The 17,243-nt window shown below is 38.5% G+C and overlaps 2 protein-coding genes across 2 annotated transcripts; both read left to right on the top strand.

The window, feature by feature from the left end:
* Nucleotides 1-413: 413 nt before the first annotated feature.
* nkx2.9 (NK2 transcription factor related, locus 9) lies at nt 414-1,312 on the top strand (the record flags this gene model as incomplete). Its single annotated transcript, XM_079261638.1, has 2 exons — nt 414-573; nt 759-1,312. 2 exons carry the CDS (start codon nt 414-416, stop codon nt 1,310-1,312), a joined length of 714 nt encoding a protein of 237 aa, XP_079117764.1.
* An 11,237-nt stretch (nt 1,313-12,549) lies between these two features.
* Nucleotides 12,550-14,286, top strand: nkx2.1 (NK2 homeobox 1; the record flags this gene model as incomplete). Its single annotated transcript, XM_079262692.1, has 2 exons — nt 12,550-12,916; nt 13,613-14,286. 2 exons carry the CDS (start codon nt 12,550-12,552, stop codon nt 14,284-14,286), a joined length of 1,041 nt encoding a protein of 346 aa, XP_079118818.1.
* Nucleotides 14,287-17,243: the final 2,957 nt, after the last annotated feature.

Genomic DNA, 17,243 nt, shown 5'->3' on the forward strand with positions numbered 1-17,243 from the left:
GGGGGCGGGGGTGATGATGGGACAGGCTCTGTTGTCAGTTGCCACCCAAGACGTGATTCAGATCCAACAATTACCATTATCTGTTTCCCAGTTTGACGATACGGGACGAATCTGCAATGGTGACGAGTGTTTCCTTTGCTCATTGTTGAGTCTCTCTCTCCCTCTATCTCTCTCTCTTTCTAAGTTCACACCTAACCACCATTGGGGGACAGCACTCCAGTCATTCAGGTACTCAGCGAGGGAGGAGGTTTAAAAGCGAGCAGCCTGGTGTTTGCAGCTCATGAAGTGCTGTTTGTGTCAACACTGAGCTTCTACGTTGCTGTTTGGACAGTGCGTAAAGTGGATGCGTTGCGTTTTCTTTCCTGGATCGATCTGCTTTGAATGCTTGTTTGCTTTTACGCGGAAGGGACGCGATGACTGCACCAACCAAGTTCAGTTTTTCCGTCAGGAGCATCCTGGATTTGCCTGAACAGGATGCGGAGTCAGCAGCGCGGTCCTCCAAGGTTTACTCCACTTACTCCTCCAGCTCTCCCTACACCTCCTGGATGGACTGCGACCAGAGCCCTTGCATATGTAAGTGTATTATTAAAGCCACACAACGCTAATAATTTATATAATAAATATTTTAATTTTGAAGTTAGATTAGAAGAAATGACTGCACCGCCCTTCAGTAGAATAATCTGATTTGAGAACGTGACAAAATGATGTTAAAAAGTACCTTAGCCATTCTAATATGGAGCATTACTTATTTTCCACAGCGTCTGATGAGGGGAGTTTTGAAGCCTCCCCCGACTCTACCAAGCCCGACGACTCATCTTTGGACTCGGAGCCGGAGAGGTGCAAGAAGACTAAGAAGCGCCGCGTTCTGTTCTCCAAGGCTCAGACCCTGGAGCTCGAGAGGCGCTTCCGCCAGCAGCGCTACCTGTCAGGCCCGGAGAGGGAGCAGCTGGCCCGGCACCTCAGCCTCACTCCAACACAGGTGAAGATCTGGTTCCAGAACCACCGATACAAGATGAAGCGAGGCCGAGCAGAAGGCGCGCTGCAGGATGTGGAAATTCTGCCTCCTCCGGTGCTGCGCAGGGTCGTTGTTCCCATCCTGGTGCGGGACGGGAAGCCTTTTCACACCTGCTTACTTGACTCGGAGAAGGCTGGCTGTTTACCTTCTTCGTCCTCTTCTCAGGCGGTACCCTTCCCCTTGGTCTACCCTGCTCTTCAGCATCCCTCTCCTCTCGCTTTTCCTCCAAGGTACCAGCAGCACTTTCCGGCCGCTGCGGCCTCCAGATTCGCCTGGAGGGACTTTTGGAGCGTTTGATCCCGTTTAATTCATTCACGTGAAGGCCTCGTGTCAATGCACAAACTCATTTAGAATGGCATCAAATGTTTTCTAAATGTTTTACAAAAGTTTTGAGCAACTTAAATATTTAGATTTCCACTTTAGAATGAAGGATATTTTGCACATTTTATTTGGCCATTTTGTGTTGTCTGGAACTATTTCTTTTATTATTTTTTTTCCGCAAGGCTTACTGGTGCAGCCTGTTGAAGTTTTTATTATATAGTATGATGATTCTTTTGTGTTTTTTAAAGAAAATAAGGCAGACTATTTGTATATATGATTTGTTGGGGGAAATATTAGGTCCAGTTGGCTGCATTAGGCAGCTACAGTTCCAACAAAGCTACCATTAACTTGAAACTATTAAGAAAAGAAAAGTGAGTTTTTGTTGTAGTCTTGGATGAGACTTTTTAAAGGGTTTTATGTTTCATTTTGTAAAAAAAAAAATTGTCAATAAAATCTCTCAATTTTGAACTACATGTTTGCCAGTGTAATGTGTTTTTTGAAAGCCCCATTTGTGCCATTTTATACTTTTTTTTAAATACCACAGCAAGTAAAAATAGAATAATGTCCAAATATTTTTATTTCTCCACAATTGTCCTTTTTATTGCATATTTTGTCTTGAAATGTTGAATTTACCTGAACTATTTTTCTGTTCATGAAAGGGTCTATTATAATGTTAAAAAAAAAAACAAAAAAAACAGTAATGTGCAAAAAAAAAAAAAAAAAAAAGCTGTGAAAGGACTGGATTTGATTAAGCACAAGAAAACCCAGTAAACATTCACCACAGCACCCTGTTGTCTGGGACAAATAAGCTGCTTTTACTTTTACCTTTGTTCTTCTGAGAAAAATGTGCTTAATGCCGCTTTTAGTATTATCTGGAAATACTGGAGTGCCTGTTTGAAAAGGGTGTGACTGCAGATAATCAACTTTCTTTAAGCACAAAGTTTCTTATCTGTCATGTAGCATAAAAAGACTCTTGTTATTGATCATTTTGGTACATATGCCAGAGTTTATAATTTAGTAAATTCAGACATCTCTTTAATGAAATCCTCATTGATGTCATTAATTCCAACCATCACGTTCTTGGATATTTCAACAGATGACTGATTTTCAGCCTTATCTTAAGGTTGCGTCGTCACAGATTTGAATTATCCTAACATGAAAAATATACTTCAGTGTGTAAAATCATGTCAGTGACTAAGCGGGGTCCACTGCTTTCCCGCCCCCTAGAATGTTGTTTGCTCATCCTGTGACCCTGCAGCCTATCGTCCCTGTCACCTGGTCCTTTGTCCGCCTCACTGAGGCCACCTTGTATCACATATGGAGGGGACTGGCCAAACCCCTCAGCTTGCTGCATCTCCCCTTAAACACTCTTTTTGTCTGGGTGTCTCTCTGTGAATGGGCCATTGTAGCTCATCCAAAAGAGACGGAGACAAAATCTTTAGTGTTTTCAATTCCCGTGATGTTTAATCAGTCCCTGCGACAAATTTATGAGGTTAAACTGGACAATGGTGTTTTAGAGCATCTTGGGGGTTTAAGGGTGACAAAGACAGGCTTTTAGAGGTTGCCATTGGTTTTTTAAGTTGGTCAGAAGAATTGTCTGCAAAGTTTGAGCTTGTGTTGGCCTGCCCATCCTATAGTTTTACTCACTGGCTGGGCCCAGGGGCCCCTAGAAAGCTATAAGGTGCACATAAACTAGGCCACAGGAGGAGATTTGTTGAGCTGCAACTTTGGAATGGAAGAAAAAAAAGTTGAATTATTATTATTAATGATAATTATCAGCAGAGTAAGAAACACTGATCTTTTTACATTTTTGCAAAAAGAAGTGCATGTAAAAGCTGAAGATCTTCCTCAGAGTTTTAGAGTTTGCGTAAGCACATTTGCAAACAATAAACATTTAAACGGCCACTTGCTGAAGGCTATAAAGAATCTTTACGTGTTGAGCTAACAACTATTATTTTACATAATTACAGCAGATTGTGAATTTGTTGTTTATGTTTTTGCCTAATTCCCTCATTTTTTTATTTTTTTATTTTTTGCAACATAGTTAAAAAGATAACGCTTCCAATACATTAGGAATTTCAAACAGGAACATTAGTCAATGCATTTATTATATACAGAACAGAAAAAGACCTGGATGAGAAAAGAAAGTGCAACATATACAATACATGTCAAAATCCAAACAGATTAATAAAGGAGTTTATGTAGAAGTAGAAAACATAAGAAAATATCAGAAGGAAAGTTGCTGAGAAGTTAAGTTAATAATGGGCTTCTAGATAGTCTTTGAAACTGTGAACTGAATATGAGTTTTTTAGAAAAGTTTGGGAAGCTGGAACTTATCCCAGCAATCATTGGATGAGCGGTGGAAAACACGCTGGACAGGTTGCCAGTCCATCGCAGGGGTTGATTAAATCCATGTAAACCTTAAACTGATTACAGAAGTCAAAAGTCCCCATACAGAACTTTCTTTGATGCCTATTTAAGACATTTCTCTATCTCATTGTTGACCTTGACCTAAATATGTGAATTCTTGGTTATTTGTTGTAATTTTTAATCAACAGAATTTAACACCTAAAGAAATATTGGTGTATCACAAACAGTAACTTTAAAAGCAAAAAAAAAAAAAAAAAGAATTACCTCATTGTGCAGATAATATATTTCCATTTAAATAATATTCAGATAAATCATGGTCCTAACTCCAAGACACATCCCTTTTAATTAAGATTTGATGTGATGAGCATTAGCTGTCATGTTCTAAATACCGTGCACACTTTGTATAATAGTAATTACATAAGTTCAAGATTTGTTACTGTCAATATAACATAGTAGCTTTTATTCTGGCCATCATAAAGCTCTAGTAAAGTATTTACATCCTTTATTTAAATAAAAGTACTGAAATCACTAAGTTTACTTCAGACTAGACACAAAAGAATGAACTTTAAGTGTTAAAATTAATAGTATTTGGAATTTCTTCACCTGTATTTTACACCGTGTTCTTTCCATCTGTCCCTTAAACGTGTTATTACTGCTGACATTGAGTAATTTCCAAACTACTTTGCACCAATCCACAATAACTGATTATTTTACAAACCGATCAAGCTCTTGATTGTTTTATACAACTTGAAAATTCGGACTGAACTTATTGTTTACTTTCAGCTATGTAAGTCGCTACTTGGATTCATGCATATTTGAGATGTGTCATATGTTTTCTGGGCTAAAAGCTCCCTTTGAAAAGTCCCCACTACGTTTGCACATGCATGCACTGCAGGAAAAAGTAAAAAGCTGTGTAGAAATTTGTGACATACAAATAATCTGTTTTTTGTACTTAACACATCACATGACTTATCACTTTATTATCTTTCATCCCTGGTAAAATGTTTAAATTACATTAGATTAAATGATCACATGGAGGCAGCGTAATACTTTACATAATACTTTACAATCCAATGATTGCTGTGGAGCGCTGTGGAGCCATGTATTCCTTTCTCACTTAGCTGTGATGATTTCATGTATTTTTTCAGGAATAAAATTGACACTATTAGAGATCAAATTCACAATACTCTTCCTTCTACCTATAATGTTGAGCCTGTTGTGGTCTCCGAAGCATCCTTAGAACCAGGATCTGACTTGTGTCTAAATAGTTTCTGTCCTGTCCAACCCTCTGAATTAACTAAAATAATAGCTTCATCTAAACCATCCACCTGTATCTTAGACCCTCTCCCAACGAGCCTCTTTAAGGACATTTTCCCTTTAATTAATACATCACTACTAAATCTTATCAATATGTCTTTAGTGACAGGATATGTACCACAATCATTTAAAACTGCTGTAATCAAGCCTTTACTTAAAAAGCAATCTCTGGATCCAGAGGTGATAGCAAATTATAGACCTATATCTAATCTCCCGTTTATGTCCAAAATTCTGGAGAAAATAGTTTCCGCTCAGCTACATGCCCACCTGAGCAGAAATAATTTATGCGAGGAGTTTCAGTCAGGCTTTAGAGCTCATCATAGTACTGAGACAGCATTGGTGAAAGTTACTAATGACCTTCTTATGGCCTCAGACAAAGGACTTGTGTCCGTACTTATCTTGCTTGATCTTAGTGCTGCATTTGATACAGTCGATCATAACATTCTGTTACAAAGACTAGAACAGGTGATTGGAATTACAGGTACAGCGTTAAGCTGGTTTAAATCATATTTATCTGATAGACTTCAGTTTGTTCATGTAAATGACAAGTCCTCCTCCCAAACTACAGTAAGTCATGGAGTTCCTCAAGGTTCTGTACTTCACGCTATATATGCTCCCTTTAGGCAAAATTATTAGACAGCATGGAATAAACTTTCATTGTTATGCAGATGATACTCAGCTATACTTATCCTTTAAACCAGATGAAACAAATCAGCCCAATAGGCTACAAAATTGTCTCATAGACATAAAGACTTGGATGTCTAGAAATTTTCTCCTCTTAAACTCAGATAAGACTGAAGTAATTCTCGTTGGATCTGAAAAACTCAGAGCTAAATTTTCCGGTTTTGTAATGAACCTGGATGGCATTACTTTAGCTTCCAGTGCTACAGTGAGAAACCTTGGAGTAATATTTGACCCTGACCTGTCCTTTGGCCCACATATCAAGCAGGTTACTAAAACAGCCTTCTTTCATTTACGTAATATAGCCAAAATTATGGACATTCTGTCTCAGAGTGATGCAGAAAAACTGGTTCACGCTTTTGTTACTTCGAGACTAGATTACTGTAACTCTCTATTACTGGGCTGTCCTAAATATGCCCTGAAAAGCCTTCAGCTGATCCAGAATTCTGCAGCCAGAGTCCTGACCACAACCAGCATGAGAGATCATATTTCTCCAGTTTTAGCCTCTCTTCATTGGCTGCCTGTTGAATCTAGAATTTAAAATCCTTCTCCTTACATATAAAGCCCTCCACAACCAGGCACCACTATATATCAAAGACCTCATTGTTCCTTATATACCAAGCAGAGTACTTCGTTCGCAGACTGCAGGCTTACTTGTGGTTCCTAGAGTCTCAAAGAGCCGAGCAGGAGGCAGAGCCTTCGGTTATCAGGCCCCTCTCTTATGGAATAAGCTCCCAGTTAGTGTTAGGGAAGCAGACACCCTCCCCACCTTTAAGACTAGGCTGAAGACTTATCTTTTTTATAAGTCCTATAGCTAGGGATGGTTAGCATCCCTTAGTTATGCTGCTATAGGTTTAGACTGCTGAGGGACATTTCCTGATACACTGAGCTTCTTTCTTTTTCTCTTTATCTCTCTCTTTTATCCCCCCCCAGAATATCCTGTGGGGGGTAAAACCAGAATACATAATGCACCATGGATGACAATAAACTAGAGTACACAATTTCTTCTCATATATGAAATCCTGTTTAACTTATTTAAGTAGAGGTATAAATATTTGCAGATACTTTATTATTGTAACCGAAGGAGAAAATAAAAAATACTTGGATTTAGTAAAATTGCATAATTAAAATAACAGATGATGAAACTAGAAAGAACAAAATCAATAATTTTTCACTTAGTTGCTGAACATAATGGAGTTACTTTTGATGCATTTACTCTTTCCTATAACTGTATATCTCATCTTGTCTTGTGATTTACACAACATTAATCTGCTTAACTATCATCACTCCCAGCTAAATAAATGTTTTTAAAAGTAAAAAAAAAGAAAAGAAAAAAATATTTTGTCAGATGTAACAAAGTAAAAGTCAAGTAAAGAACAACTCTCTAAAAAGTCTATACTGTATAGCAGAGTTAGCACTGATTATTAGGTTTTAGTTCTTCAAAGCACATAAAAAGCAATGTGCAAAAGTTATTAATTCCCCATTCACTCACATTCTGTATAAGTTAAACTTCAGCATATAAAAGCCAGAATTGTTAGTTTAGGTATATTAGAAATTGGTGCAATTTTAACTTTTGTCCACCACAGTACACACACTTTTTTTTTCTTTTTTTTTTTTAAAGAAAATGCTCAGGTGAGGATGGTTTATGAGAAAATTAGTCATTTCATTGAACATTAGTGAGTCATTGTCACCAACTTACTTCTTGTGCCTAAACTTAACACGAGAAGTACGTAAATTTGGGTCTGGGCAATGATTTGTCCACTTTGATAAACCAAATGGTGTTGTATTACATGTGACTGGAAAGACAGCTTCGTCTCCTTTGCAGCCATGCAGAAGTTGTGCTTCTGTGGAAGGAACTACAGCCAAATGAATGATCAGTTCCCCCCAATAATGTCCCAAAATCCCCTGCAATTCTCTTGTTGGAGTTCAGTTGATTGATGAATTTGATCATGATAAAAATAAACTTTCACATACTGAACATAAAAATATTCAATAAGTCAGTTCCAGTTTTCACAGTAAAACATTTGTTTTAATGTAATATATTTACCTCCGCCAAGGAGGTTTATGTTTTTACCAGGTTTTATCTGTTTGTGTTCGAGATAACAAGTTGTGGACGGATTTTAATTAAATTTGCAGGAGTTGTTGGAAATGTGAAAAGGAAGAACTGATTTAATTTGGCTGGTGATACAGGTGGATCCAGGAATTGTGAGTCTGCAATCTGCGAGTGCTTTTCCTGTTAGTAGATATAACTTAATCCAGGGGCCACCAGCTCTAGTCCTGGATAGCTACCATTCTCTCTCTCTCCTCTTTAACCACTCAGTCCAATGAAGAGTTGCGGGCAAAAGGCAGGGTACACCCTGGACAGTTCGCAAGTCCATTTCAGGGCCATACAGAGACAAACAACCACTCACGTGCACACTCATTCCTGTGGGCAATTTAGAGTAACCAACTAACCTAACATGCATGTCTTTGGATGGTAGGAGAAAGCCAGAGTACCCCAAGAGCACCCAAGTTCTCGGGGAGAACATGCAAACTCCACACAAAAAGACCACAGTCCGAGCCTTGCCCCAGTCGAGGATCGAACCAGCGACCTTCTTGCTGTGAGGCCACCGTGCAGCCGCTAGCTACCCTTCTGCAGGTTATAATGTTTCCCTAGTCCAACAAACTTGATTCAAATGAAAAAGTTCTCTAACAACTTGATCTCATCTTCTGCACCTGCCTGGTAATGAGTCACTAGTTTGGGCCAGGTGTGTTGCAGCAGGGAAACACTAAAACCTGCCGGATCGTACCTCTGGACGACTGGGGTTGATGACCCCTAATCTAATCTATTTGTAAATAATGCTAATCTATATAAATAAATTCTGCAGTGCATCCAACGTTGTAATTTTAATTTTTCTTTAAGAGCTTAAGAGTTGAAATGATTAAAAATACTTGATTTGATTTATTTGGTTGATTCATATGAAACAACAATGAAACAATTCAAATGAAAAAGTGTCTAAGATTTCAGTAAAACATAAACATTTGAAATAAATTGTAACTTACCTTTTTCCAGTCATACAACCCAGCATGTCTCAACGTTTCTCTTGTTTAATTTATTTTATTTTGTCATTGTTATGACTGATAACAATTGGTTTAATAATGAATGATAAAATGTGAATGTCATCCATGATAACCTCTACTTTCAGAGCTCCTCATGTGAGGAAACACATGTTTAGCAAAACATTTTTTTTTAGAAACCCTCATAACACCAAAAATCCACCTTTCATAGTTGTAAGCAGTGTGATGGATAGCTACCTGTTATAATGTTGACTGATGATTAAAATGAATGGTCTTATTATAATTTGGTAAAGTCATGTGACTGCTCTCCAGTAAATGGGCATTATGTATGTTGAAAATGATAAGTAAATTTCTTCTGCACCTTTGCTGAAGTATGATACTTTCAACTTATTCCTGCTGTAAATGTGACCAATCAGGTTTTTCCACATTGTAATGCAACAAGAATTAAAGGGGAAAACAATTAGCTGAACACAAGTTTCCATACTTTTTGAGTTTACTTAGTCTTATACATAAAAATGTAATTCCCAAGTAGCCTATTACTCAGTGATAAACAAGAAGAATAAAAGAAGACATATCTTTATTAGAATTGGGGGAGTCCAAAGTCAGTCCTGGACAGCCGCTGTCCTGCAGGTTTTCCATGTATTCCTGTTCCAACACACAAATGTGTCCAACAAGTTCTGCACAATGACTGATTCGTTTGAGTCAGGTGTGTTGGAGCAGGAATACATGGAAAACCTGCAAAATTGTGACCCTTGAAAACCAAAGCTGGACACCTCTGGGTTACATGTATGAAAACTGGATGACTTGCTGGTGATTTACTTACCTTCAGTTAACTTGCCGAGTGTGAGAAGGGTCACCGGTGACGGTTACACAACTCTCCACTTGATGGCAGAATAATACACAGTATCAGGGAGGAAACTCCGACTGGCCTCTTGGAGGAAAAACTGGAGTTCTTCGGGTGAAGAGAGCCCGCTGATCCACATGGGGCCGCGCTTGCCTGAAAACCCACTTCTGTCATGATTTCTGCGTGTTCTGTGGAAACATGGCTCGTTGTGGCTGTGTGATGTGACGTCATGCGTGAGAAAGGTTTTATGGCAGGTTCCCGAGAGCAAGTTTGGCGTTTATTTTTTCTTTTGTTTGCTTATTTGTTTGTTTTTCTTTTTGTTGTTGTTTTTTTTTTTTTTTAACTAAAACATACTATTTCATATTTTACATCCACTTCTCACTTATTTGTTTCTGTTATGTAGCTTTTTCCGTATTGAATAATCTAAAGTGATAAAAATAAAATTAATAGGATCCTGGCAGAGCTGTCTGAGTGAGCTCATGTAGTTATGATGCCACTATAAAAACGCTTTTTTAGCCTACTTTTCGCACCAGCAAGCGTGATATAGGAACGTTACATCAAATAATGAAATACCAAAAATAAACTATCTTTAAATAAAACAACTTTTATTGATTTTTGTACCCATTTTTCTTTGTGAGCAGTTTTTCTAAAGACATCAAATAAATATTGGTAAAACAAAATCAACTTTTTCCTGTATTTTATTTTATAGTTATTTTAGCTGTCTTTATATCATGTACCAATCAGTTCATAAACAGCAACCTCCATAACAAAGGCTCGGTAGCCTCATACCCGCCACTTCAGTGTCCTCATTATTCTGAGGAATTAGCCGGAACATTTGGACTAATTGCCGCTAATTGACCATAATAGCCTGGTGGCAGAACGGGGGGAAATGTACTGATTTAGATGATTAAGAATGTCTTGCGAAATTCTCTAATTAAGGAATGCATATAGGAGAGATTTAATTTGGATGCAGAAGGATGCTGTAATTTCATTTACCAGGTTTTCTTATGGGTTTGCGATTTTTTTTTTTTTTTGTAATGCTTGTAATTTATGTTTGGTGGTATTTATAGGTTTCAACTATATGTTTATATATATATATATATATATATATATATATATATATATATATATATATATATATATATATATATATATATCAAAGCTGTGCCTAATTGCAGGCAAGAGGGTGAATGTTGAGGTGTGTATATTGTATGAGGCTCTTTGAATTGACATGAAAACATGCAGACAGGCAGTGGAATCCATGGCTGTGGTTGGTAATCCCTACAAACTTGGTGATCTACATGTTATTGCAGGCAAACTACAAACAGTCTCTAGCTGGAGTTTGATATTTTGTTGTTTACGGTGAACTATCACATGAATTATATTTGACCATAATTTGGCAAAACAAAGCAACTGGTGTGTTTTTTTTAATAGTTTGTTTTTTTATTTTTATTTTTTTTTATTCTTTTTCTTTCTTTTTTCCATCTCAGGTTGGCTTCAGACAGATCAATGGCTCCTACATAACAGGTTCATCTGCTGCTGCTCCAACAATCACATCCCGGACCAACAAAACCAAAATATTGTTATTATTTGCTTTATTTATCCAGCTCCGATGCGACCCACTCAGTTTTTTTTTTTGTTGTTTTTTTTTTTTGTTTTTTTTTAAATGTTTTATGTTAATTTTTATACACAAGTATAGAAATGTGAATTTAAAAAAAATTGCAAAATGAAATCGTTTGGGGTAGAAATGTTTAAACAAGCTAAAAACGACATCTAGAATTTTATTAAAAGAAAAATCTGATACAAATTAATAATGATGATGATGATGATGCTTTGAAATAGCAGTAAAAAAAAAAAATCATCATAATAATATTTTTGGTTTAAATCAAACTCACACACTTCTTCATTCCTTGACTTTAAAACTGGCTGGGGAAAAAAACCGCGCAAATCGTTGTCTTGCTTCTGTGCGTAAAATTTTACACACGCCAGGGTTAAACTGTAATCGCTCCTTGAGCATTAAAGCAAGATGCTACTGAGGGCTACCTGGCGTTGTGCTGCGGGAGAGTAGCTACTTGAACACCGTTAACTTCACATGAGAGCCTCTCCTCCTCCAGACTCGATTTCCCCCCTTTTCTAGAGAGTGTTCATCTGAATTTAGGTAACACGCTGCTTGGATCCAGTGATATGAAAAGAGGGAAAAAAAATAGAGCGAAGGGGGTTAATCATTTACGCAGCCACTTAACATGCGGATGTGTATTTATTTACTTATCAGTATCAGTCTTTTTTTACCCCTCCTTGCAAGTGCACTTTTGCATGTCTGAGTACGATAAGGCATAACACAAACAATCCTGCAATCACTGGAGGCCTCTCGTGGCCATTAAAAGTCAGTAGTTGAACTGAGGAGTGGTTCTCCAACTCTCAAGTCCATATAGGCCTCCTTTCATCAAGAGGCCCTCGTAAACATCACTACAGTTAATAAAGTGTATTGTGGTCACTGCAATCCCGAGGTGCAGCCGTGTGTTTATTAGCAAGCAAGCAACAAGTCCCAGACTCCACAAGCACAAGCTGCTGCAAGCGGGAGGAACATTTCTGATCATGCACAGCGCTTCTGTTATTGTTAGTGGGAGGGGAGCACATGTCTTCTTAGTGAAATTGCGTTCAGAGAAAGAAGGCGAGAGCTGTTTTGTATTGTTGCCGATGCCCCGCCTCTGATGGTAGCCTTAAACCTGGCACCCGGCTAAAACAAACCAAAGCCAGTACCAAGCTCCCACTCAATCCAATTAAGGCGGACTTGAGGCGTTCTCCTACGTGTTCATCTACCAGGATCGACGTTGAGACAACAGGAACCAGAGGGGCTTTGGCCAAAAAAAAAAAAAAAAGAAGGGGGGAGAGAGAAGGAGAGATTGCCTTGCCTTCTAATTTCTCCCTCTCCAGCCACAGAACAATGTCGATGAGCCCTAAGCATACGACTCCTTTTTCTGTTTCCGATATCTTGAGTCCCCTTGAGGAGAGCTATAAGAAAGTAAGTATGGAGAATAACAACTTGGGGGCACCTCTCACTTCTTACCGGCAGCCGCAGGTCTCTCAGGCGGCGATGCAGCAGCACCACATGGGTCATAATGGGACTGTGTCTGCGGCTTACCACATGACTGCGGCAGGTGTTTCTCAGCTGTCACACACCGCTATGGGAGGCTACTGTAACGGCAACCTGGGCAACATGGGCGACCTGCCGTCCTACCAGGACGGCATGAGGGGCAGCGCCACGGCCACCGGCTGGTACGGAGCCAACCCAGACCCGCGTTTCTCCACCAGTGAGTAACCAGCACCTGCACCTTGATTCCAGTTTGAGCAATTGCTCTTGCGTCAGTGCGTAATCTGTCACATCCAGGTTTTATCACCTGTTTCTTTCTTTCTTTCTATTTAGTAATATGTTTGTTTTGCATGAAATAGTATTTCAGTTTTGAAACTGAAACTTAAAAATTCGTTTTCATAAAATACCTCATGAAGACCTACAACTTTAAAGCAGTGAAAGTGCAACATCTGGATAAAATCTTACGCCAGAAGTGTTACTGAATCAACTATACATTTATTTAAAATACCATCTCGACTATTTCGTTAGTTATGTACATGTTGTACCAAGCTGTTCACAAATGATAATTTATAATGACTTATTTTGTGGATATTGGAGAATTTTGGCCATGCACGTTTCAAATGTAGTTCATATATATATATATATATATATATATATATATATATATATATATATATATATATATATATATATATATATATATATATATATATATATGTTGAGGTTTATATAGTTGACATCGTTATATTTACTTCAACCTCATTAAAGTAGCTAACATAGCCTTAACTATTAACCTCCATAACATAAATGTAAACATTCATATTTACAAGCGATTTCTTGCAAAGAAAATCAGTGTTTCATTGCAGTTCTTTTATATCTATAAATTTATACATATATATATATATATGTTTTTCAGTATCACGCTTCATGGGCTCGTCGTCGGGAATGAATATGGGCAGTATGGGCAGCCTGAGCTCCCTGGACGTGAGTAAAGGCATGGGATCCCTGTCCAGCACCCCTAGGAGGAAACGGCGAGTGCTTTTCTCCCAGGCGCAGGTCTATGAGCTGGAGCGACGCTTCAAACAGCAGAAATACCTTTCGGCACCAGAAAGGGAGCACTTAGCCAGTATGATCCACCTCACCCCGACCCAGGTGAAAATCTGGTTCCAGAATCACCGCTATAAGATGAAGCGACAGGCTAAAGACAAAGTCTCGCAGCAGCAGCTGCAGCAGGACAGCGGCTCTTGTCAGCAGCAGCAGCAACAGTCTCCGCGGAGGGTGGCTGTGCCGGTGCTGGTGAAGGACGGCAAGCCGTGCCAAGGCAGTGGTCACACGCCCACGTCTTCCACGCAGACGCAACATCAGCAAGGGAGCAATGTCATGATCATGTCCAACAACACGTCCGGCCTCGCGCAGCATCAGAGCCAGCAGGTGGGAAGCACGGGCCACTCCCCAGACTTGGCACCGCACTCCTCCAGTCCGCCCTCCCTGCAGAGCCAGGTGGCCGGGCTCTCCCACCTCAACTCCCCCGGCGCAGAGTACGGCTCGGCCTTGCAGTGTTCAGCCCTGTTGTACGGCAGGACGTGGTGACAGGAGGCGTAACCCATCTTTTAAATCTCCTTCTATTTAAAGTCAAATCCCATTTTCCTCCGTCAATACTTGACAAGTTTATTTGTAAATGTGCGCATTTGAACAAAAGACCAAGCGAAATCGGTGCAACCTCTTCTTGAATATTTTCGCTTTTTCAAAGGAAACTTGACTTGTGTGGAAGAAAGCTCCTTTTTTTTTTTCCAATAACTGCGGACGTGACAGTCTTGGGATTTATTTATGTAATTGTGTTAAGACAAAAAGAAGATTCAGTAGTCACATAGTTGGGGGAAAACTGAACCTGGTCACGAACAAGGACACATATACAGTACTGGACTGCTGTATAATGGCTGCTGGGAAACTCCCCGCACATGATGACTGATTTATAATAGAAATTCATGTAAGCCGTAGACCTAGCTTGTACATTTCTGTAAAAGGTTTGAATTTTAGCTATTTGTTGTACACCGTTTTTGCCGGTTTGTTGTCGTTTTATTGGTATTTGTATGTTTTATTTCTTTGTAACTTATATAGATATTTCACTTACTACAAAGCAGTCATTATAATAAATTATGGAAACAAGACGGTTAAACCCTTTTTTGTGAAAAATCTTCTTACGTCCCATTGAGCATATTAATTTGGGGGGCATAACAGAAAGTAAGTGAACCCAGTGTAACATTATTATTATTATTATTATTATTATTATTATTATTATTATTATTATTATTATTATTATTATTATGTACGTTTTGTTTGTTGTTTGTTTGTATTGGAATGCAATCACCGCCACAAAAATAATTTTCCAGACCTTGAAACACAACATGGATTAATCTTACTTTGTGAAAAAAAAAAATTAAGTGCTTTAGCCGTGTCAGCAGTCAAAATGGTTAATAATCCTAATAATTTAAATCCTTTGGCACATTTACCAACTTTATTTTTTATCTGACGCCGCTCAGGTGTGTCGTCTACATGCCCCGCTGAGTAAACTTAGCTTTTGTATGTGTATGTGTGTCTTTTCGTCACCTTTCTTTTCTGTTACTGGGTGTGTGTGTGTGTGTGTGTGTGTGTGTTCTTTGCTGTGTGAGTCAGGTGAAGTCTCACGGCTGCTAACATCAAACAAAAGCTGCTCAAAGGGCAGCTTATCGATGAAATCCTTTACCAAACAGCCAGGAATTCCTCTCAAATCACGGCGCTTATCATATCAGCAGCTTCATCAATAATCAATCTGGGGAATTGAAAGGAAAAAGGAAAAAGGTGGATGGTGCTTGGTGTCAATAACAAAATCAACAAATATTTGTTGGGACTAAATTTTTTTCTTTTTTTTAGAATGAACTTTATTTTAAAGGGTCGGCGTTAGTTTCGATGCAATTGGAGCGCCCCTAAACACACACTTACGCGCCCGCACACACACCCAACCAGTCATTTATTTTTCATTTGGAAGGTTAAAAAAAATAAAAGATAAAAACTGATCAAACCATTTTCCTGTCACCCGATCGAGCTTTGAGGTTTGAAACGGTAAACAATAAGTTTGCAAAGCGACGCAAGTAAATGTACCTGATTTTTGTTTAATGATCAGCTTAAATAAACGGTTTGTAATTCAGTCTATCACATGACATCCAGTTTGTTCTTGTTGTTTGGATGTTTATTTGTTTAAGCCTTATTATTGTCAGTCTAGAGAAGATGAGCTGCATTTTCATCGCAACACGCTGATTTGTCGTCACCAACATATGTTGCCTGCATGGTCGAGTCTTGCATTTCAAGTAAATGTAATTAGTTGTAAACCGGTTTCTTTTTTGTGTTCACAATTTAACAAGCTTCTCTTGCATTCCCCAGCACAAAGCTTTTCAACAATCTTTTTTTTTTTTTTTTTTTTACAACAGAAAGGCAAACTTGTACTATTGAATATATGCCGCACCGTTTAGACCGCACGTCACATTAACTCTTCATGTCTCATTTAATTGCACCTGACTAAATTATTTTCACGTGGGTTCAGTGGGGTTGATAGATAAAAAGGTTTTCTTGCTTATTATCTTCTCTGTTTCCTGACATTTACATGATCCTGCAGCATTTTGATCCCTCACCAGGCAATTAGCCTACACGTTGTTGAATTACAGGCTATTTCATGCAGCGGTTATCTCTATTATTTTCGTGTCAGTGCAAGTCAAATGCACGTTCCCCTTTCTGCCCACAAAACCTCCAGAGGATTGTTGCGCGCCTATGCAATAGGCCTATACCTTTCATTTCACATCCAACACAACGTTGACCATTTAAACACAATTTCCAACAATAACATAAATATTATAAACAACTTTTTTTTTTTTTAAAGTTGCTCAAAATAATATTAAACAAGAGTGATTTTACCTAGATTAAAATACAAAGCTCATATTCAGATCTTGTGGGTATTTTGCAGAGGAAAGCACAGTTTGAGGCCTCCATGCAGCTTGTGAAAAGCCCCTTTTTTAGGGACTTGTGAGTGAAAGTCTTACCAGCATCAAAAACTATCTTCTTTTAGGTATTTTGCCGAGCGGGTTTTGTTCGGGAGAGAAGTGAGAAGTTTGGGATTAGATTAACATGTCTTTGGCGCGGTGTGTGGTCTTTGTGTGCAGCTTGTAGCTGTTGAGAATGACTTGTTGGAAGCGTGTGTGCTCTCATCGCTCTCTTTTGTAGAAAGCCACAGTGCAACTCCCCAAGTCCTCCTGGCTTTATGGCGGGCTGTCTCCATGAACCTCAATCAATTAGTCTCTAATCTTAAAGTAATCATATTTGAGTTAGTGACTAGCTAATTTTATTCGCCTCTTTTGCACCCATGGATCCTATGTGTGTGTCAATATGGAATAAAGCTATTGGCTACTTACGGGAAAATATCAGTTTTGAATGGAGTTTACATATTTTCACGTTTTGACATCCAAGTCGCACGTATTCTGCAAGCAAGTTGACAGAAAATTGGTTTAAATATTTTTTAT

This window comes from Telmatherina bonti (assembly GCF_933228915.1).
Source record: "Telmatherina bonti genome assembly, chromosome: 22".
Taxonomy (NCBI): domain Eukaryota; kingdom Metazoa; phylum Chordata; class Actinopteri; order Atheriniformes; family Telmatherinidae; genus Telmatherina; species Telmatherina bonti.